At 44.2% G+C, this 23,948-nt stretch overlaps 1 protein-coding gene across 7 annotated transcripts in view; it reads left to right on the top strand.

The window, feature by feature from the left end:
* SLC8A3 (solute carrier family 8 member A3) overlaps positions 1-23,948 on the top strand; it is a 138,751-nt gene that overhangs the window by 3,964 nt on the left and 110,839 nt on the right. For 6 of the 7 annotated variants that reach the window (XM_046647011.1, XM_046647016.1, XM_046647013.1 and 3 more), the window contains exon 2: positions 14,747-16,592. In XM_046647011.1, coding sequence (XP_046502967.1) covers positions 14,809-16,592 — 1,784 coding nt within the window. In that variant the 5' untranslated portion in view covers positions 14,747-14,808. Of the gene's footprint in view, positions 1-4,975; positions 5,072-14,746; positions 16,593-23,948 lie in introns of those variants that run through there. The other variant, XM_046647012.1, reaches the window with a different exon arrangement.

The following is a 23,948-nucleotide window of genomic DNA, read 5'->3' as shown; positions in this document are numbered from 1 at the left end:
TGAAGACAGACGGAGAAATTTGGGGAGACAGAGGAGCTTGGAGAAGCCATAGGGGCAAACTTGGAAGGGCTTGTGCTTCATGCTAACGATTTCCACCGAGTTTCCCATGGGGGCTTAGGAAGGTATTAAGTACTGAAGTGTGTGGTCAGATTTGCATTTTCGATAGTATGTTGAAACTGGAATGCAGGGAGAGAGAGGGAGCCAGAGAGTGAATAAAAGCTAATTCCAGAATCAAGAGTATTTGGATATGGTATAGAGAGTCATGTCTACTAAGAAAACAGTTCTGTTTCATCCTGGATATAACACGGAGTGGGCCAAGTAGCATTTACTGCCTTGATATTTGGAATGACAAGTAGTGCTTTGCTGGTTTTATGTAGGAACTCTGGGTCATGTGGGGACTGCATGCGGAAGTGGGACTGGAAACTGTAATCCTGCGCTGGCCTCCCTGTGGTAATTTCCAAATCACTTGAGAGGAGAGGACCTCAAAGTCATGCACTGCTATGTTCGTCCTAGAGAATGAGGCCAAATGGTGTGAGCTTGGTCACCATTTTTCCTTTGCACCGTCATCTTCCTACTTTGTTCCTCACCCTTACCTGTCACTAGTCACAGAGTAAAAAAGATCTCGCTTCCCCTGCTGCACAGTGCCCAGGAGTGACCCCTGCCCTGCCTTCATCAACTTGCTCTGGAGTCTTTCTCCTTCAGTGTTCAGTCCTCTCCCTCCAACTGTAAACATGCTCAACAAACCTCCTCCTAAAAAGAATATCACTTGTCCAGTTCCTTCCCCCGTCATTCTCTCTTCCCATCTTGCTTTCAACAAACTCTTGAAATTTTAGAGTAATCATGTCTCTCTCTTTCCTCATCACTCAGCCACCAAGAACTTCTCATTCTCCAAAATATAACAACTTATTCCTGATACCTATCCATCTCTTTCTCTCTCCCTCTCCACCCTAATCAGGTAAGACTGACCATTAGCTCCTTAAAACCTTCCCCTCTTGCCTTCTATCGCACTGAACTCTCCAGGTCCGGTAAATTCTATAGGCGGTCCCTCTTCCTCTTCCTCTCCAAGATTCTCTCTTGTTCCCAGTTTTCCCTTCTCTGCTGTCCCTCAGCAGTCTCCCTCAGTGGTTTGTGCTGTCACTCCAGGGTGTATGGTTCCAAGCATACAACCTTAGCTCTCGAAGCCCAGAGTCTCATTTCCAGCCACTTGTACAACATCTCCAGCAGGAGTTCCATCAGCTCCTCAAATTGAATTTTTACTAAACTGACATCATCTTTGTCCTCAGGAGTGGCTCCTCCTGACTTGCCACTTTCTAGTGATGGCGACAGCCAACTTCTAGTCACCCTGGCTCAGAATCCCTGAGTTTATCTTTGACTTCTGTCTCTTGTTGCCCGAGTATTGCTGGTGTCTGTTAAATCCGTTACCCTCTTCTCTATCCCCACCACCCCTACCTAAGTACAGATTTGGTGACCTCTTATATAATAATAATTATTATTGTTATAACAGCCGACAGTTATGTGTTTACCATCTGTCATCTGCCCTGTTGCAGAGTGCTTTGCATTGATTTTCCCATGTCCTCAGCATACCTGTATAATGTGGTTACTATTATACTATAAAAAAGAGCTTCCTAACTTCTTCCCAACTTCAACTTCCCCCTCCTTCAGTTATTTTAATGAATATTACAAGATTTCCCTCCTGAAACACCCTTATAAGCTTGTCATTTTCCTACCCAAGAAACCTTGAGGAGCCTCCCGTTTTTTGCATCAGTCCAACTCCCTGTATTCCAGGCCCTCCGTGGCCTGGCTCACTGCTCCGTGTCTTGTCTTACTTTTTACAATTCCCATGAGGGCACCTGAGTAAACTTGTCCTTTCCTCTCCTGTGCCTTTGTTCACGGTTTACCTTTCACCGAGAATCCTACCTGTTCTTCAACATTCAGTTCAAATGCCTCTTCCTGATGAGAAGGCTTCGTGGAGAAGCAGACCCTTCCTCTGAATTTTGATAACACAGCATTGGTTTTTCATGAGCCCTTATACTTATTGAAATGCAGTGGGTTTTTTTTTTTTAATTTTTTGCATATGGCTTAGCTCCCCAACTGCTGGATCAAGTGCTTTTTCTCTCTCCCATGCCGTGTGGCATGATTCCTGAAACACAGTGGGTATTCAATGAAAGAAGAAGGAGTGAATAAGTGAATAACCTACTTCACTTTCGAGGCAGGTGAAACACAGTCAAGAAAGGGGGTCTGTACCATTTATCATAAAATAAGCCAGTGGTGGAGTCATAAAATCAAGCCAGGAGCAGCAACGTGGCATAACAGAAGAAGCATTGAATTGGTGGTAAGAGGTTATATTTTAGTTTTTATCATTTCTGGCAACCACAGGCAAGACCCACTTCTGCTCTCTCAGCCTCAGATTCCTTATCTATCAAAACAGGTTATGTTGGATGTGCTGGCTTTTAAGCTACCTCCTTCACCTGACAATTCTGTATTCTGTGAATCTTGTACCACAACCTATAGATTGCCTCCTGCTAAGAATGTGCTGATAGTATCTTTCATTTCGGAATGTTCCAGTGCAATTTGAAGCCCCCAGTTTGTCTGTTTTCACGTTGGGTCTGTAGAGGTCAACATGGCCAGCCAAGTTGGTTATCTGGATGTCTGGCCCACAAGGCACTCTCAGCTGATAAGTGCCCTGATGGCCCTAGGTTGGCACTCCTATGTGGAGTCACCACCCTTGAAACACTCCAGGGCATTCACTGAATCACTTGTAGCGCTCCAGGCCCCCCAGTGCTGCAGCCAGTCCTGTCTCAACTCCTGTGCTTCTGCCATTCTGCGTCCATCCAGGAAGGATGCGTTTAGAGCCATGTACACTCTGCTGAGAGTCTTGTGGAACCACTCTGCTCAGTGTGCTTTCCAGAGGTTCTGCCCACCCTCTCTACCATACCAGTGTACTCTCTCCCCCAGGAGACTGGAAGAATCATCTTGAGCCTGTGCCTTCCAGCCCCTCAGAAGGAACTAATGAGTGAGTCAACTTTGAGAGGAATTATTAGAGGAGTGGGGAGCGAGCACAGCTGCAAGGACTAGATCTTCTGGGAGTCCTAGGAGTCTGCTCCTGGGACTGTGTTGTGAAAGGAGGGCCCAGAGCACCCCTAGAGTTGATTGCCCAAGAGAATCCTCCAGCCATGTCTCGGAGAGATGACTTTGACTGCTTGCCAGAGTCCATTTGTTCTTCATTCAGCATTGATATGATTTAATTTCATATTTCAACATTTAAAAATTAAGAGAAATTAAATGGTATTAAAATAAATCAGGCTCCTAGAGAATGAGCTGAGGAGAAGGTACATAAAGACAGCTAATCGCCAGCTTCCCCTTGATGGGTAGGCAACAAGGCAGAGGGAGATCAGCCCTCTCTCCCTGGGTCACTCCTTCTTCACAACAAGAATCAAATGAGATCATGTGAGTGAGAAGGCCTTTGTAAACTGTTGTCCCATGGTATCATTTAATATCTGTTGAATGAATGATGCACCAAAAATGTTGGTTATCATCATACCACACACTGTGGAGGAAAAGTAAGGTGCCATGAGAGGGCTATGATGGAGAGAAGGAATTGGGTTTAGAAACAGCCTCACAACTCAACTGCCATCCAAATACTAGTGGTCCTGTTGGTTCTTTTGAGTGAACTAAATTGCCTGCTCTCTGAGGTCATTGGCTTTAGTCATTTGCCTCTCTACCCCTAGGCTTCCCAGGAAGCTTGAAGTCTCCCCTCACAGGGGCATCTTTCCAAAATCACTTAATCCTGCAGATTTGGAATTGATCTACTTAACAAATACCAACACTCACACGACCAGGCTCCAGTCAAGGCTCTGAGAACACCATGATGAACAAAAACGACAAGTTTCCTGCTGCCATGGAGTTTACGATAAACCAGTGAACAAACGAAAACAGTGACGATTTCAGCAAGTGATATGTATATGCTGTAAAAAAAAAGGAAAAGTGATGTGACAGAGAGTGCTTGGGGGCAGGCATAGGATCACCTTTAGATGAGGTGAGTGGGGAAGGCATCTGAGACCTGAATGAAATGAAAAGTGATCTATGGGGATCTTTAGGTTAAGGGTATTCCAAGAAGAGGGAACAGTAAATGCAAAGGTCCTAGGGCGGGTGCATCCTTGGTGTGTTCTAGAAACTTCAGAGAACGCCACCTTAGCTGGAGTGGAGGGCAGAGGCAGCAAAACAAAGTGGTGGGAGTTAAGGACAGTAAGTTAGAAGTCAGTAGGGGGAGAAGGGTTCTGCAGGAAGAGAAGGTTGCAAAGAATGGCATGATCTGTCTGATTTATATTTTTAAAAGACATTTTTGGCTATTTTTTGGAGATTAGACTGTAAGAGATGAGGAAAGATGGGCAGCTATTGCAGGAGGCCAAGCAAGAGATTCAGTATTGGATCTCCAGTAGCTAGAACAGAGTCTGACATGTATTTGGTGCTCAATGAATTTGAGAACACGTCCAGGCAGAAATGATCTTCAAAGAACCTACAGCTGTGATAGGCATATAGTAAGTGCTTGACAAATACTTTTTTCATGAATCAATGAGCAGAATCAGGCTTTCTCATAGTCTCTCTAGGCTTTGAGCTCATCTCAATATTTTGGATCTTTTAAGAATACTGTCTTTTTCCTGCTAGCACTATTTTGTGTAGGGGCAGTGCGTTCTATGAGTTTATTTTCTTCTATGTGAAACTGCATTTTCGTTTGAAATAGACATGAGAAATCCAACCCACCACCTTCATGATGCTCTCAGTCAGAGTTCATAATTCCCCAGAACTCTTTGCTCACATTTAGATACCGATCTTGTGTACTTTTCTATGTCCTCCTCCACAGCAGGGACCAGACCTGCTTCATCACTGCATCTCCAGAGCTTATCAGTCTGGACTATTGAATCAACAAATGGTTATTACCTTGACTAGACTGAGGAGCACTCTGCGGTGCTTTGGTTGAATTCCAGGACCTCCTGCTCCCTTCCTGGAGGGCACAGAACTCTCGTTGGCCTCATTTGTCTCACAGTTACAGGACGTCCCTAAAGCTAAACAGGTATCTAAGTTCGATGGTTTTGTGTTGATTCCTTCAGCTTCCAGTTCCTTGGGCCTGGAGATCCCTGAATCAGGAGGAACTTGGCAGGGCCAGTGGGATGAAGAATGTGCCTTATGTGGTTTGGTCCTTGCTACCCTTCTTTATTCCTCTTTCACCATCATCTTCTGTTTCTAAGTGGTCCCAACATGTATTGATTCTCCTTTTGAAAGAGCTCTTAAATCCACACCTTCCTCAGCAGGCCTCTTCTCACTGCCTCTGTTCAGGTTCTAATCATGTCTTAGCCAAATGCCGAGAGACTCTCCAAACTCATCTTTCTATCTCTAGTCTTGTCCTGATTTCGTTCACCAGTTTCCACATCGTCATCACTCTAGGTTTCCTATCCAAAGGAAAACCAGTGATCTTGTCCCTCCTATAATTAAAAAACTTTCAGTGGTCCCTTATTGCCTCCAATATCATGCCCCAGTTCCTTAGCTAGGTGTCCAAGGCCTTTTATAAATTATTCCTCACTTACCTCTGCAGCTTCTCTCAAGTGCCCTGTCCTTCAGCCACAGTGTTTACCCTTCTTTAAACAGACACTGCTTATTCAGGCTGCCATGCTCTTCAGCACGGGCTTTGTCTTACGTTTGTGTGAGACACATTGGCTTCCACTCAGTTAACTCCTTTTCATTCTTCAAATCCTAGATCTGCAGTTGTCTGGTTCATGAAGCTGGCCCTGATGATCCCAGGCAGTATGAGACCTGCCTTCTTCTGTGCTCTCTTGGCACATCGCTCATGCTTCCAAATATAGTACTAATTTTGTTGTAATTGTTTGATTTTCTGTCACCGTTCTCCAGTGAAGTGTGTGCTTCTCAAGGGGGATTATATCTTGTTCATATGACTCAAATTTGAAAAAGCTTGCTCACAGCATCCCTGACAGATGGGATGCTCCATTTGAACACTGCCAAGAGTGGGAGAAATCACTCCATATTATGCCTTCTATTTTTGTACATTTATTTGTGTATCTATTCATTCAGTAAATATACGCTGAGCACCTACTCTTTGTCAGACACTGATATAGGTGCTAGGGACACGGAAAGACCAAACAGATAGAAATCCCTACCCTCTAAGAACTTTTATTCTGATATTTTTGAGTGTGAAAAAAAATGAGTTGGGTACAAACAGAGTAACTTTTTCACCATAATTCAGTGAAAGTCAATCTGTTACGCATGGATGGGGTTTCATACAAATGCACACATCATGAATGAATGAGTGAATGAATGCATGAACAAATGAACGAACAAACAAAGAGGCCATGAGGAAGAGTGTGGACAGGTCAGCCTAAGCTATCATCACTGAAAAGGAAAATAACTGGAAATATGTCTTGCTGCAAATGGATGAGTAGCGTCATTTTTCTGTGAAGATAAGGGAATCCTGGATCTTTTATATTTCCTTAGTAAAAGTGTAAAACCAAGCAGACAGCAGGTTTAGGGAGAGACAAAGGGAAAATCTACTTATGTGGAATAGGGAGTTGATGCTGACCATCCTTGGCAAGGTATGAAAGTAAGTGAGAGTCCAGGAGGGTGGGCTGTTTCTCCAGTGCATAGAAAGGCTTTGTGGTACCCATTTGTGAGTCAATTCATGATACACCAAGAGTCCTTCTCCTGGTCCAAAGAAAGTCCCTAATGAATGGAATCCCTGAGATGCAAGTATCATAGTCAGACTATGTTCTTTGTCTTCTATCCCAGGATTCTCAACCTTGGCTATACCTCAGAATCAACTAAGGAAATTTTAAAGATTTTATTTTTCCTTTTTCTCCCCAAAGCCCCTGGTACATAGTTGTATATTTTTAGTTCTGGGTCCTTCTAGTTGTAGCATATGGGATGCCACCCCAGCATGGCCTGATGAGTAGTGCCATGTCCGCGCTCAGGATTCGAACCAGCAAAACCCCAGGCCGCTGAAGCGGAGCACGCAAACTTAACCACTCGGCCATGGGGCCGGGCCCTCAACTAAGGAAATTTTAAAAACCTAAATATCTAGGCTCCACTTGCAGAGAATCCAAAACTTAGGTCTGGAGTAGGATCCAGGTGTCTGTTTTTTAGAGCTCCAAAGTTATTTTAATGCACAGCCCTCTCTAGTCCTAGTTCCATTACTGCCTCCAACTTAGGGGATCACTTAAATACAGATGTGGGTCCAGCAGTGGGAGAAACAGAACTTAAATTGGCAAAGCCCTTCCTCTTCCTATCTCTCTGGCCCATTCTCATTGTTTGTGACTCCCCAGAGCCGTCAAGGACTTGCAGAGGGAAAAATCTGCTAGCTTCCACAGAGTCTGGTAAACCTTAGAATCACAGAATCAAGAAACCTTTGAATCATAGAATTTTAGAGGCAGAGAGGAGATCAGAGGTCAAGTCCAACCTCTTAGCCCTATCAATAGAGTTTCACTGAGTGTGACCACTCATTGTTCTAAAAAATAAAAGTAAACAAATAAAGTTTCCCTGTGTTGAATTGAAACCCCTCAGGGAGTTTCCATAAGAGTGTAGAAGATGGACATGTAAACAAATAAGCCCAGGTCAATGGGTCAAGTGCTTCAGTGGTGATCAAGGTGTTAGAGGAACACAGGGGAGGAGGTGACTCATTTTGAAGGGAGGAGAAGGCATTGTCACGTGAGGCTTCCTAGAGGAGGTGGAGATTTCTGGGGCTCTAGGTGCTGGACCTAAGGGCTCCATATTCCTCCCTACTCTTCCACCATCCCTTTCATCCCCTGGGGTTGAAAAGCAGATTTTGGCATTTGACATATCAAGTTTCATGGCCCAGCTGTGCCACATCCCTGGCTAGTGGACCTCGGGTGAATTACTAATCTTTCACCCCAAGTCCCCTCTTTTCTAAAACAGATAACAACACCTGTCTCATTGTGGGGTCCTTGGGTTTTAAAAAGCAGCTGTAAAAGTATCTAATGCAATGCTGGCCGTAGAGCAGGTACTCAATGAAGAGATATGATTGGTGGTGGTGTCATTTTTTTTATGTCCTTGGTTTATATAAAGCATGAGGAGAGTGAGTCCAGTGCCCTGAACTCTCCAGTGGGCTTCCAATTCTTGTGTGGTAGTGCCTGGGAGAATGTCAGCAGGGTTCCATGAAGTTGTATGGTTTGGATGTCATTAAGGGTTTGAGGGGCTTCAGGGAAGGCAAAATATGACAATTGCATGAGATTCGAGAAGCAAGAACAGTAAAATCCCATATCACATACTCCTGCAAGATTCTCTATATCATGAAGCCACGCTGCATTGTAGCCACTGCCCACGTGGTTTGAGGCAGCTGTACAGGGACCAATCTGAGAGCTTAGAGCAGAACTCGAAAAAGATGTTACTTCCCATGACATCATTGTAGTCAACTATTCCCGTATTTACTTGTTTCTTTCTTCCCTCATCAGAAGACAAACTCGATAAGGTTGAGGATGTGGTGTGGCTTGTTCATGACTGTGCTCCCAATCACTAGCACAGTGCTTGGCCCAAAACGGGTATTCAAAGAGCAGTTCTTCAAAAAGTGGACTTGATCCAAGGTGCTTTTGGTAAATCCAGAAGGTAGGCTCTCCTTGACTTCTTCCTGGGCCTCCTTTTCCTACCACCTTCCCTTAGCTTACTCTGGTATCCTCTGAGGTCAACTTGGGAGCCTAGATTCCCTGCTAGGCTCTCAAACTGCTCTGGGCCAACCTAACTTAAATGTGTCCCTTTGCTTCTTTGCCTTTCGAGAGACAGAACTGCCTGTAATCAAGGCATCTTTGTCTCTCATAGACTATGGAGATCATCCAACCCAACGTGAATTTTCTAGATGGGGAAGCTAGTGCCCTGAAAGGTTCAACTGACTCTTCAAAATCTCACAGCTCACTGAGGTACAGCTGGGAAGAAAGTTCTTGCCTCTTGCTTTCAAATTTGGGGCTCTTGCCCTGATCCAGGCTGCCTTGGAGTACACAGAGCCTCCAAGCTTGTGGTGAAGGCTACACATCCAGAAACACTTACCTTGCCCTCCCTGGGCCCTTGTTCAGGAGTCCCCAAACCCAGGGTACACCCCAAGCACAGTGGTTAACACCGTGTGCTCTGGAGTCATGCTGCCAGAACTCAAATGCTTATTTTTCTTTTTACTAAATGTGATCTTTATGAGCTGAAATTTGCTTATCTGTAAAATGGGCACAATGATAATAGTACCTCCTTTACTATGAAGATTCAAAAAGATAATACTGCATGGAAAATAGCATCGTTATGTTTTCCCCCTTGGATCCAGTTCCAGTTGTGACAATCAAACTACCTAAGCAGCGGAGGGCACATCTTTCCTACTCTTGAGAGTGCGGGGAATTGAGTTCCTGTGTTCTGGGGGAGCATTGCCACAGAGAGGACTCTGCCCTGGCTCTCACCCCCTGCAGGCAGAGGAAGCACAGGAGACGGTGCAGTGTTCTTGGACTCGGGCGACGTGTCGGATCCAGTGCAGCCTGGCTGCACCTGAAACTTTAATGTAAATTGGCTGTGATGCCTGTGCAGGGGCCCAGATTTAGAAGCAGAGCAGGACGACTCTACTCAGCCTGGTGACAGGCCTGGAGCAGTGTTCCCATTGGAGAAAGTAGAGTGCGTAGCAGGAGGGAGAATTTGCTCAGTCTGGCCTGGTGGCACTGTTTTATTAATGATCTGGAAGAGCAGAGGAACAGTAACTTTAATTAAATTTGCCAGTGATATTAAAAGATGTCAGGAGCTACTGCTGAGGACACAGACACCTTGCAGATGGCCCTGGGGGCGTTAGGAAAATAATCCAGGAAAGAAATGAGAGGCTGTGGGCTAAGCCAGGGCATCAGTTCAGCTGAGGAAGAGGAATGGGACAGAGGGTCATCATATGCAGAATATACCCTAGGCCCACCTCTTTGTCTGTGGCTCTTCTGTTTCTAGTAGATTTCTAACTGATCGTCCTGCTCTCGTCTTGTCCGTCTTACAGCCGTCCTAAACCTTTTAGCCAAATTGGTTTCTCTGAAATACAAATCAGACCGTGTCATTCTCCTGTTTGAAATCCTATCATTGGCTTTTCACTGCCCTTAGGATAAAATCCCGTCTTCTCAGCCTGGCATGTAAGACTTGCTGTGCATTGAGTCCTCCCTATGTGTCCAGGCTTCTGGACATTCGTCTTCTGCCCCTCCTGCCTCACACTGATCTCCTTGTAATCCCATGCACACTGAGGGCTTTTCCATGTCTCCGTGTCTTTGCTGGGGCTGTTCTCTTTGACTTGAATGCCCTTCCCACTTTCTTTTCTTTCTTTTTTTTTTTTTTTGACTAAAGCTCACTCATGCTTAAAGACTCATTTCAGGGATCACCTCCTTTAGAATGCCTTCCTGAATCCCCAAGCTGGCTCATTGCCTTCCTCGTGTTCCCACAACCTTCTGCCCTCACCTTCACTTATTATAGTAAAAGTTCCTATATGTGCAGCTGTTCACCTCTGCTAGATTGTACTTCTAGGGCAAACCCTGTGTTTTATTTTTCATTTTGCCCACCAGCATCTAGCACCAGGCCTGGCAACTCACAGGCTTTTGCTAATGTTTTTCAAACTGGACTGATGGGAAGGAGCATCTTTGAGAGGAGACTGCATCAGGCAGGACTCCCTCAGTAAGCCTGGGGACTAGGCAACTCTACCAAATGGCTAGTCTCTCCTGTGACGGTGTGTGGGGCAGTCATATTGCTTCTAAATCCACAGGAGACTGGAAGCTGACTGAGGGGCATGGGTGTTCTACCACAAAGTGGGACGTCTTAGTAAAACAGAGTGGTTAAAACCATAAATTTTTTGTCTTCTTTGTGAATTCCGGCTCTGCTACTTCCTTGCTTTATACTTGGAGTGAATGACTTTAACTAAGACTCAGTTTCCCAAAATGTAAAATAGGGATAAAAATAGTACTAATCTCATGGGGTTGTTATGAAGATTAAATGTGGAAGTACTTAACATTATGCACACAGCAAGCACTTATAACTGTTAATTACTATTATTGATATCTTTATTATTTGGGGTGGTTCTGAGGGTCTCGGGCTGAGTCATGTTCCTCAGTATGCTTTAGGACTGATTAAGAGTCTTCTAGAATCACGTAAGATCATTTGGATCTCTAAGGAGCTGGAGTGGATCCCCAGGAGGTTGAACTCTGTCTCAGTTGGTGTCTAGGACTGGGGCAATGGCACAAAAAATGACCACTTACTTGGTCACCAGAGGTGTCCCCAGTCTCTAACATCTCAGGCAGAAACCATTTCCTGGCAGGGCTGGAAAGAACAACTGGGACTTCCCACTTCATTCTCCACCTTCAATTCCAAAAACTTGGTGCAGGCCTTTACTAGCCACCTTCTTGCCTTATTTTCTTTCATCTTTTCTTCAGTTCATTTGTTTTCTAAGGGAACAGTCTTTCTAAACTGGCCTCTGATTCTGACCATGTGGTAGCAGATTCCCCATAAAAACATGTTGCCACAAGTGTTGGCGAGACTGAGGAGAACAAAGACCATGATCCTCCTTGATTCTCCTGGTGGGTAAAATAAGTAGGAGTCCTTGTCCCCCATTAATCAGGATAACTCTGCTACCGCAATATTCCATGTTCTTTGACTGCACAAGGCCAGCTCTCTTCCCTAACCTGTGGATAGCTCACCCCTTTGGGGTTGGCTAGCCCACACAGCTGACACCTCTTGTCACCATGTTGGCTCTTGATCAAAGAGCTGCTCCAGCTGTGCCCACATTCTGTCTCCTCCTGCATGAGGCTTATCAGAATCCACAACGTGTCGAGTTTTCAGAGGTCAAGGCAAAATGCCAAGATCCTTCTCTGTCTGCATTTCTCCAGGGTGGGTGAGTGCCAAACCTGTGAATGGGGTCACTGTGTACATCACAGACTATGAGAGCTTTTCCAGCCTTTGCGTATAGATGCTGGACATCTGCACCACCCTGCTCTTCCACAGTCAACCCTGTAACCGTTTCTCTTCCGAGGGAGGCCAAAGCCCCAAGCACTTGCTGTGATGACCCCCAGCAGTTGGATGAAAAAGGAGTGTGGACCTCAGCACTTGGCTGCCATTCTGGGGAATATGAAACCAAGTTAATCCACAGAACCCTTTGGGAGGAAGGTCTTCATGATTACAGTACACACCAGGGCATAACGTGTCCCAAAGGGAATTTCTCTTTGAGTACAAGCCTTGGGAATTTAAAGAGGTCCTACATAGCCTCTAAAAATCTAATCAGGATTTGTCTATGAGATCTATGTATTTTTTTTCCCAAAACAAAAGTCTATAATTCAGATCATAATATGGCTTTAAAGAAGGCCGATGTCTGAGTGTATTAGTCTGCTCAGGCTGCCGTAACAAAACACCAGAGACTGAGTGGCTTAAACAATAGAAATTTATTTCTCACAGTTCTGGAGGCTGGGATGTCTAAGATCAAGGTGCTGGCCAATTTGGTTTCCAGTGAGAGCTCTCTTCCTAGCTTGCAGATGGCTGTTTTTCTGCTGTGTCCTCACAGGTGGAGAGAGATCTCTCTTTCTCTTCCTCTTCTTATGAGGCCACCGATCCTATCAGATTAGGACACTACCCTTATGACTTCATTAAACCTTAATTACCTCCTAAGAGCCCTATCTCCCCATACAGTCACACTGGGGCTTCGAGCTTCAACAGCTTCAACATAAGAATTTTGGGGGCACGCAGTTCAGTCCATAGCACTGAGGAAGCTTCCTTATTCCAAAAACATACATTTAATGAGCACCTACTAACTGACTACTTAGGACGCCATGATAAACAGAATAGACATAGTCTGTGCCTGTATGTCATTCATAGTTTAATGGGTGGGTTAGACATTAATCATATAATCTTATAAATACACATGTAATTTCAAAGTTTTATAAATGCCATGAAGGAAAAGTAAAGAGTCTGTTAAGAGAACATAACAAAGGGAGTGGACCATTTTTAGGGGTGAGGGAAAGTTTTTCTGAGAAAGTGATACTTAAGCTGAGATCTAAAGCCTTGTTAACAGTGGGGATACAAAGAAGAAACAGGCATTTCAGGCATGCATGGATGATGTCATGTGCAAAGCTCCAGAGGTGGAAAATGACCTGGGGTCATCCAGGACCTGATATGAAGACCATTGTTGCTGAAATGTAGTAAGAGAGAGAGTGGTAGGAGATGAAGGGGGAAGAGGAGGATGAAGGCGAGGCTTTGTAGGTCATAGTAAGCATTCTCATCTTTATATTAAGAGCTTCAACTAGGGAAGTGATAGCGTAGGTTTGGGTTTTTAAAAAAAGATGACTGTGTCTCTGTGAGGAAATAGAAAAGAGAACAGCAAGAGTTGAAGGGGCAAGTTTAGTTAGGAGGTTACTGCAGTAGATTCATCAGGTGTGGAGTCGTGGTGGCTTGGGCTATGATGGTGGTGGTAGAGACGGAGGGAGAGTTGATAGGATTTAGGGCTGGCTTAGATAAGGAACAGGAGGGAGAGGAAGGCTGGCAGACTAACACCCATTTTCTAACTTGAGGAACTGTGTAGATGGAGTGCTGTTTTCTGAGATGGGAAATAGTGGAGAAGGAAGAACAGATATGGAGGACCAGGACTTTAAATCCTGTAACGCTTGTACGGATGCAAATCAGCATTCCTCTGTTACTAAAAGCACCTCACATGGTTGTAGCAGAGGTGGAAAAAATGGGCAAGTAGCTTTTTTTTCCCCAGCTATTGCTTGGTTATTTACATTTTCATTTCATCTGAATGAGGCAATGAATAGAAAGATGAGTCTGTTAATTACAGTTGAGTTTCTTCCTATTCTTCTGAATTTGTGCTCACCTTTTAGTGGTTTGAGGCTAGCAGATGAGGCTGCATTTCACCCCCAAATCTTGTCTACAGTTTAAAAAAAATTCTGAGAACAACTTGCATGGTTATTAATAGTGATTTCTACCACTTGGCCCTTTCAGTGTTTGGGTTTGAAATTTGAGCAGCTGACGATCTTCATCTTCCTGTAACTGGATGCCTAAACTGTTTCATAAGCATGTTTTGCTGCAGCGCTAAGGGCTGCCATGGACTGGGTCTTGGGCACAGCTTACAGAGCCTCAGTTTAGCCACCCTGCAGGTAGCATTCACTAAAGAATCAACTCTCATGACTTCCCAAGCAATCTCAAAATTACAGCTTGCCTTCAGTGTTGCATTTTGGGAAGGAATTTTTCCTAAGCGGGCTCAATTGCACACGAAGCAAGGTGTTCTATTTTGGGGGATTAGCCCATGATAAAAGTTCAATTCAGTATGCACTCTTGCAAACCTGTGTTATGCAAGATTCTTGAGTATGATGACAGTGGGGTAAAGAAGGCTGAAAACCCTAGGAACAGTATAAGTAGTGATGAAGATTCATGTCATACTTGGCCTATGTTAAGTTGATTCTTGAGAACTCTCACAGATAGTGGGATTAGGAGACAGGACTAGAAGGGTATCACTTATGTTTCCATTACCAATATTCCCAGCTATTTTAAGCTATGTTTCAACTCAGTCTCCACCAGATGGTCCTGAGGACAGCTATTCATGCCTCCCATTGACATCTATTTTTCCAAGTGAGAGACCGCCCCATATGTTAGTATAATATGTCACTCGAGGTGAAACATCAGTTTGTATTGGTGGGAACCTGCCATTTGCTGTCCCCGTTTTCCTCATGCCTTTTCCTTCCTCTCTGGTCTTTTCTAGGTCTCTGGCCTGTCAGGAGGACCATTGGTGCTGCAGTGGAAGCCGGGGGCTAAGTCTCGTGCATGGCGTGGTTAAGGTTACAGCCTCTCACCTCTGCCTTCCTCCATTTTGGGCTGATTACTTTTGTGCTCTTCTTGAATGGTCTTCGGGCAGAGGCTGGTGGCTCAGGGGATGTGCCCAGCACAGGGCAGAACAATGAGTCCTGTTCAGGGTCATCGGACTGCAAAGAGGGTGTCATCCTACCAATCTGGTACCCAGAGAACCCTTCCCTTGGGGACAAGATTGCCAGGGTCATTGTCTACTTTGTGGCCCTGATATACATGTTCCTTGGGGTGTCCATCATTGCTGACCGCTTCATGGCATCTATTGAAGTCATCACTTCTCAAGAGAGAGAGGTGACTATCAAAAAACCCAATGGAGAGACCAGCACAACCACGATTCGGGTTTGGAACGAAACTGTCTCCAACCTGACCCTTATGGCCCTGGGTTCCTCTGCTCCTGAGATCCTCCTCTCTTTAATTGAGGTGTGTGGTCATGGGTTCATTGCTGGTGATCTGGGACCTTCCACCATTGTAGGTAGTGCAGCCTTCAACATGTTCATCATCATTGGCATCTGCGTCTATGTGATCCCCGATGGAGAGACTCGCAAGATCAAGCACCTACGAGTCTTCTTTGTCACTGCTGCTTGGAGCATCTTTGCCTACATCTGGCTCTATATGATCCTGGCAGTCTTCTCTCCTGGTGTGGTCCAGGTTTGGGAAGGCCTCCTCACTCTCTTCTTCTTTCCAGTGTGTGTCCTTCTGGCCTGGGTGGCAGATAAGCGACTGCTCTTCTACAAATACATGCACAAAAAGTACCGCACAGATAAACACCGAGGAATTATCATAGAGACAGAGGGTGACCACCCCAAGGGCATCGAGATGGATGGTAAAATGATGAATTCCCATTTCCTGGATGGGAACCTGGTGCCCATGGAAGGGAAGGAGGTGGATGAGTCCCGCAGGGAGATGATCCGGATTCTAAAGGATCTGAAGCAAAAATACCCAGAAAAGGACTTAGATCAGCTGGTAGAGATGGCCAATTACTATGCTCTTTCCCATCAACAGAAGAGCCGTGCCTTCTACCGGATCCAAGCCACCCGTATGATGACTGGCGCAGGCAACATCCTCAAGAAACATGCAGCAGAACAAGCCAAAAAGGCCTCCAGCATGAGCGAGGTGCACACCGATGAGCCTGAGGACTTTGTTTCCAAGGTCTTCTTTGATCCGTGCTCTTATCAGTGCCTGGAGAACTGTGGGGCTGTACTCCTGACAGTGGTGAGGAAAGGGGGGGACACGTCCAAGACCATGTATGTGGACTACAAAACAGAGGATGGTTCTGCCAATGCTGGGGCTGACTATGAGTTCACGGAGGGCACTGTGGTTCTGAAGCCAGGAGAGACCCAGAAGGAGTTCTCTGTGGGCATCATTGATGATGACATTTTTGAAGAGGATGAACACTTCTTTGTGAGGTTGAGCAATGTCCGCATAGAGGAGGAGCAGCCTGAGGAGGGGATGCCTCCAGCAGTACTCAATAGTCTTCCCTTGCCTCGGGCTGTCCTGGTGTCCCCTTGTGTGGCCACAGTCACTATCTTGGATGATGACCATGCAGGCATCTTCACTTTTGAATGTGACACTATTCATGTCAGTGAGAGCATTGGTGTCATGGAGGTCAAGGTTCTGCGGACATCAGGTGCCCGGGGCACAGTCATCGTCCCCTTTAGGACAGTAGAAGGGACAGCCAAGGGTGGTGGTGAGGATTTTGAAGACACATATGGGGACTTGGAGTTCAAGAATGATGAAACTGTGTAAGTAACCTTTCCACAGTCTATCCCCTCCATCCCTTCTATCCTTCGGTACCACTCTTTAAAACTTTTCCTTATGTTTGTGTTAATGTTAAACTTTGGTTCCATCACAGGTATGCAGGATCAGCAGACACTACTGGCAGATTCTGCTTCCAAACTCTCCTTCAATTTTCTCACTTTAAATTGTTTCTGGGCAAGGAATCCTGTGGCAGGATCTCAGGACCTAGAACATTTTGTCCACTGAGACTCAAAATGATGGCTGGTGGAGGTACAGGGTGACAGAAGTTTTGATATGAGATTTTGGAGAATTCTTGTGACTAAGCAAGAGCTTGGAGACTGCTTGAGTCACTCCTCCCTCCTCTCCTCATGCCCTGGGCTTATATGAGCTTTGAAGCCAATCCTTTCCATTCTGAGAGAGTGATAACCCAATCAGGACATCCTCGAGAAAGCAGGTGGCATTGGCTTTTGTTCCCAGTACCATATTGCAGTTGTATTGTATAACCAGATTTCAGGCACCTCTTTTTCAATTTGGAAATTGAAAAATTGATTGAAACTTGGCACTCTCTTTAAATGCCCATAGGCTATTTTATGGTTCAAGGCTTGCCCAGTTAAGGTGAGATATGTGACTATGGCTTGGGTACTGGAAGTATCTTGGAGAAGCAGAGCTCCCAGAGCAGCAGCCACCTCTCTTTAGTCACAGGTCTAATCTCCAAAATCTGGCTAAGCAGGGAAGGAGAAGCCTCTTAGGAATTGTGGGAGGAAATACATCTTCTGTATGGTCATCTCTTTTCACAGTCCAGAATTTTCCTGAAATACTTCTCAGGTCGCTGCCTCATTTAGTCCTTTAGACACTGTGGGTATTGCCTTTCTATTACCTTTATCATTCTAGGGACTCTCCCCATTGAGTCTTCTTGTACTGGATGTTCTGTCCTTTTCTCAGATGGATAGCTTTGGAGAAGAAAGCAGAAGGACTTTCCCTAGGATTTGCAGCTTATGAGAGGGCAGACTGTCCAGGGTGGCCAAGAAGGATGGGAATGAGAAAGGGGAGCCTTGTCTCTGAATTCCTGCTCATGTCCACAAGCAATAAGCAGTAGCAGGAGAAGGTGTGGAGAGCAACAGGGGTGTATAGGAATGGGGGTGGGGTGTCAAACTACTCCCAGGAACATGCTCAAAACACTTGCAGTGGGAAATGAAAACATACAACTTCTAGAAGAGTGAAGGAAGGAACTCATGGAAAAGGGGGTCCATAGAACTGAGGGAGAGTTGTGACAAGTGCTTCTTCCAAGATTAGCCATGGACAGAGCTCAAAAGGGGTTGGGTTCTGTTGACAACAGAGCTTAGTGAGTCATACACGGGACTCTGCTCTTGTCCTTCCTCAATCCCTTCCTAATAATGTGACTTTGGGCAAGTCATTTAGTCTTAGCTCAAGAACTAAACTGCCTCATTGGTAAAGTGGGAATAACAATATTTTCCTTGCCTAGAGGCAAGGTTGGATCTTTTTGCAGTTCCTCCAAGCTCTAGGATTTTCTGAATGATAGACATAGGCCCTCAATGTAGGTCATATTTGCACTAGCCAAAGATGGAACAGAGGATATTGTCTCCTGAAGTGTAATAGCCATTGACAAATTGATTTATTGGAGCTGTTTAGTCATTTTTCTGGGAAGGATAACCATTTGTTAGCATAAGTAAAAACCTGTGCCTTCCAGAGAATACTATCCATTTATATGTGCTCTGGGGAGAGTATCTGTACATATCAATGAAGGACAGGCCCTTACTGGGAAGACAAACTCTGTGAAATTTCACGTATGTTTGTTCTCGTGTTGGTTATTGTCAGGCATTAAATGGCATGCTAGTTTTTGCTTACCATGAAGATTTCTAGCCTAAACTCATAAAATGTTGGAGCCAGAAATGACCTTAGGATATCTGCTAGAGTAGCATTTCTCAAATTTTAATGTGCTATGACATAACATTAATTTGACAGACTCATGGTTCCTCTGATTCAGTACCTGTCTCTCAGAGGCACTGAAGGGTAGTCTTTGAGAAATTAGAGGCTTTCGTCCCAATTTCTTCGTCCCATTAATAATCAGTTGTGCACCTAGGATCTCTGAATTTGACTAAACCTTTCTCAAACCCATTTGCATTTTCAACTTGTATATTATCTTGGTGTAAATGAGCCTCCTGAATTATCACTTGTGGGTGATATTGGTTCTAAACGTATATCAACTTCCACAAGTTTGAGATTCTGGTCCAGGTATTCTAGGGTTTGCTGAACACGTATATATTTCCATCTATTCTTTTGCATTATTTTTTAGATTTCAGTGGACTTTAGACTACCCTTTTGTTCTTCTTCATCGGAGAAGAATGAGTCCAAAACCTGCTAGTCTCTCCTCGCATCCCAGCCCTACACTTGCTATTTTAATTGTGATTTCACCCCTGGAAGCAGTATGATGTAGCAGGGCTCTAAGTACTCTGGGTTAGGATTCTGGCTCGACTACTGATTTAACCATGTAGTTTGGGGAAATTTTATTGACTTAAGAGATTACTTCCTCATTGGTAAAATGGGGATAATAATATCTCTCTTGCAGGGCTATTATGATGATTCAAGATGTTGTGCACAATGTTCTTTGTACATGGTATGTGCTTAGTAAATGAGGCCATTAATAGGACTATCGAAGAATTAACAATATTCTTCCGAAGACATGGTTGAGGTGACCAGGTTACTGGAATTTCTATGGGACCCTAATTAATAAGGTTTTATTAATTTATTAATAACCAGCACGTTTTTTGCTTACCATGAAGACTTCTAGCCTAAACTCATAAAATATTGGAGAGAGAAATGACTTTAGGCTGTCTTCTAGAGTAGTGTGTCTCGAATTTTAGTGTGCTATAAACCATCCAGGGATTTTGATAAAATACAAATTATGATTCAGAAGGTCTAGAGTCGGGCTTGAGATTCTGCATTTTGAATAAGCTCCTGGTCCCAGGATCAGGTCCAACTTCAGGACCTGGTCCCAACCTAGAGTTGAAAGGCTCTCAAGCTCTTGACAAACCATGAGACCTGGGAAGGAAAGTGGCTTTTCAAATGACTTGCTTAAGTGAATCATGAATGCTGGCTTTCCAGTTCCAAATTTCAACTCCAACTTAGCTAGAACCCAGCTCTTACCCTAAGACCCTGCTAATTACCATACTAATCTGGAAACTGAAATCGAAACCTTGTGTGATGCCTAGAACAGTTCTGCTTTCTAATCCTTCTCTCTGAGTAGCTTCATTTACCTACCAAGCCTGGTGTGTTGTAAATTCTGCTCTCACCGTATTCCTGTAAATCAAATCAGGTTGAAGCCAGGCCTATGCTCTATCAATAATATTGGGTCCTTGAATTCGCTCTTTTGGATTTACGCTTGACTTCTTCAAAGGTGTGCTTAGCACCAAGGTAGTATAGAAAAGCATGAACTTCGGAGTCTGACAGACAGATGTGAATCCATCACTCACCAGCTGTGTAACTTTGAACAAAGTCACTTCTCCTGAGTCCCAGATGTTTTCTTAGAATGATAGGAATAATGATATCTATCCTGCAGGGATGTGATAAGTACTACATACAAATATGAAGCAAATGCACCTTTAACACAGTGCCTGCTCATAGAAGATGGTCAGTCATTCAACAAACATTTATTAAGTACCTGCTACCTACTAGGTACGTTACTAGGTACTGGAGATAAAGAAATGAGTGAGACAAGCTGTCATTTTAGCTCTCAAGGATCTTATTCTCCAGAGGAAAGAATACAACATATGCAGACAAATCAAAACACATGGGAGAAGTGGTATGGCTGAGATAAGTTCAATAAAAGAGGTTTGAAAGCTCTTTGCTGTGTCTGTGATGCCACTAAAGTTTTTTAAGTAACCTTTGGTAAGGATGTAGTAGTGAAGTAGATGAAGTGGGTGGGGGTAGGTACATGATTACTTTAAACCCACGTTACGATAAACTCTTTTGACGTTCGAGAGGGATGCTATTGACATCTTCATGCTCTAGGAGAATCCTATGCTTTGTGACTACCACTTACAGGACACGATGAGAATTATGGCCTTTGAGCCTGCTGCAGATGTTAACAAAACCTCACAGAGATATGGGTGCTGCCAGCATGGTAATGTCAGTCACTAAACTCGTGACTGGCTCCTGTAACCCAGGCTCATGACACATCTCTGCAAAATAGCAGATTATTGCAGCCCATGGACCTTTGGGGTCTCTGGGAAGAGAAAGCTGCAGATGTCAAATATGCAGATGCCAAGATCTACTGTCATTAAATAGCAAAGGCCGCCTTCAAAGAAGAATGGAATATTGGCTGTGCCACACATTTTCCAGCAAAATTAGGACGTTAAAGCTGGAAGGAATCTGATCTCCCATTTTTACAAATTATGAAGCTGAGATTCAGAAAGGGAAAGTGACTTGTCCAAGATCACAGAGCTGGATATGATAGAAAGTTAGGCTTGGAAAAGACTTTTTAGAGGGTACTGATTTAATGCCCCCTTCCTGGTTTGGACATTTCCCTTTCATTTTTATCCAGCAGAAAAATGTTAACTTTGGAAAGAACATTGAAATTCTTGGGTGAAAGATGCTCCAGAAGTGCAACTCCGGGAATATTATGTGACTATAATGTCTTAATTAAGAATAGTAATAATAAATTGTGGACTATTTTTAATCTCTCAGTTCACTTTGAGACTGTTCAGGAAGGAAAATTTTGAGCCCATAGAAATTTTTTTAAAAAATCCTTTATCTTAATGATCTCTTGCTGACAAAAGGTGACAAGCATAGGCTGGGACATCTTTTAGGTAATGCTAGCACACTGCAGACTAGACCTTGTTCCATGAAATAATGAAATTTTTTCAAAATGATGCAGGCCATTCTCTTCCAGGGGTGCTTTCTCTGTAAAGTTTCAACCCCAAGGAATCTTTCCATCAAAATCTATAAAAATCTGGAGTGAGGGGCTGGCCCAGTGGCGTAGTGGTTAAGTTCATGCACTCTGCTTTGGCTGCCCAGGGTTCATCAGTTCAGATCCCAGGCGCAGACCTACACACTGCTCATCAAGCCATGCTGTGGCAGACATCCCACATGTTATAAAATAGCGGAAGATGAGCGCAGATGTTAGCTCAAGGCCAGTCTTCCTCAACAAAAAGTGGAGGATTGGCAGCAGATGTTAGCTCAGGGCTAATCTTCCTAAAAAATAGAAAAAAGAAAAAACTAAAACTAAAAAAAAAAATCTGGAGTGATCCAGGACACAGTTTGCACGTTCTCTAATTTAAGTAAAACACAGTAGGCTTTTTTAGTTTTCCTTGGCTCATCAAGATGTTAGGATAGTCTCTTTCCAGCCACTAAGGGAGATTATTTGTCTTGAGAATGTCCTTTCTGTGATTGAGAAAACTCACAAGCTGCAAGCTTCTTGAGAGGGGGTGTGGGGTGGAGGGAGTGATAATTGCCCCTTAGCTGGCATCCCTCCCTTTCTCTTTTCTTCCACCTTCAGTGCCTGCCTCCAGTAACAAGATCTCTCCCCAGCTTTAGGTAAACAGTCAGTCACCAGGTCTATGGCTTCATGGACCACAGTGGAGCTGTGCACTTGTCTCAGATTTGTCCCGAAGAAGGGAATCCATATTTAATTATTGAATGGGGGTACTTAGCAGTACAGTGGAACATTTCAAGTAGGATTGTTCCCTCTTCTGCATCCAAAGGAGTAATTAAAGCCTATGTGGCCTTTTTAGCAGAAGCTTTGGATACTGTGCCCAGAAAGGCCCCACGTCCTGAAAATTTTTTTCTTTTCTCCTTAATTAGTGAAATTGTCAAAGATTATGTCAAAGAAGGACATATTCCAACCCTAGGATCCGTAAAGCACCCCAAGTCTGCTTAAACCTTACATGTCTGCAAAAATCTCCAGGACAGCGAGAGCCATGCTGGTGAATTTGGTTCAGGGTCTAAGGGTGCAGTATCCTCTGGCCACACTGGATCAGGCAACACCCCTCTGCCTTACTTGGTCAAGGACCATTTGCGGCAAAGCATCCAGAGTGCCGGCCCTGGTCTTCTCACCTTGGTCTGCCCTCCGGTATGAGAAAGCTCAGTGGTGCAGGGTTGGAGATTCCCACCTGGGAGAATGTCAGGTTGGTTTGAGGAGAAAGGCATACTGTGATTGGAGATGATCACATGACTGGCCAAGTAGAAACAAAACAGTCTTATCCTCAAAGTAGGCTCTCCTGTGCACTGCTTGGAATGATGCTAGTTGGGGCTTCAGGTGATGATAATAAAAGGATGCCAATGGAGATCCTGCCAAGGACCTTGCTTATTTTATCTCAACTTTTCTGGCTTTTAAGGTCAAAGTTTCCTCATTCACTCACAAGAATGATGGAAAGGGATACTTGGGCAAAGCAAAGTGGGTAAGTGGGAACTCTTCCTTGTTGCCCAATCTTTCATGAACATCCCAGATGTATTTGGATGGTGCATGAGCACTCATTCCTTCTCTACCCTTTGGCTGTGCCCTGTCAACTCAGTGAGGAAGATAGTAGAGATTAGAGCTGTGGTCTTCAGTTATTCAAGGTGTTATTTTCTTGTTGTTTTTTACAATAGAAACTAAGTGGTGCTTGCAGGACCCATCGGAAATCCTGGGATAGAGTCAGTCGTGTATAATTGATTGTTGGAGAAAGGGAACTCCTTGATCTACAAATAGAGCAAAGTCCCCATATTTAAATTCTGCCCAGTCCAGGAGCATTTTTCAGGAATCAGATACTTTGAGGATTTTGCTAAATGACCATGAAGGAAAACACTAGGTAAATATTCTCAGGTGACATGAAAGTTATCATTCATAGAAATAATATTCACACCTGTGCTGCCTACCAGGTACTCAAGTAGGAGATTACCTGGATACGGAGAGAAGTTGAAGTTGAAAGTGAAACTTATTCATTACGGAAAAATTTGTTTTTCTGAAAACTGAGTCACCACTAGGTATGTGTATATATTTAAGCTCAGCTGTCAATGTGGCACCATCCTTACCTCTCGAGCTAAGGATCAGCATGCCTGGACACCGCCTGGTTAATCTGGCCTGCCTGAGCACAGTTCACTTATCACTGGATGGCTAGGGCTCATGAAGAATCGGTTATTTATGATACAGACAACACTCTGTTGTAGGTTCTTTAGTTGGTACTTTCAAAGTGAGTGACATGTTGATGGTAACTCAATACTCAGAATATGGCTGCAAAACAAATTGTGGATTATGGATGACTAATACTGCTGTTGCTTCCTGGTAGTCCATATTTTTCCAGAGCTCTAGGTCTTGATTTGTCTACCTTTTGGTTTTCTCCTTGTGTATCCTGTGTGCTTTCTCC

This window comes from Equus quagga, chromosome 20, assembly GCF_021613505.1.
Source record: "Equus quagga isolate Etosha38 chromosome 20, UCLA_HA_Equagga_1.0, whole genome shotgun sequence".
NCBI classification, from domain to species: Eukaryota; Metazoa; Chordata; class Mammalia; order Perissodactyla; family Equidae; genus Equus; species Equus quagga.
Note: the sequence above shows the minus strand (reverse complement) of the source record. Positions and strands in the feature narration are given on the sequence as shown.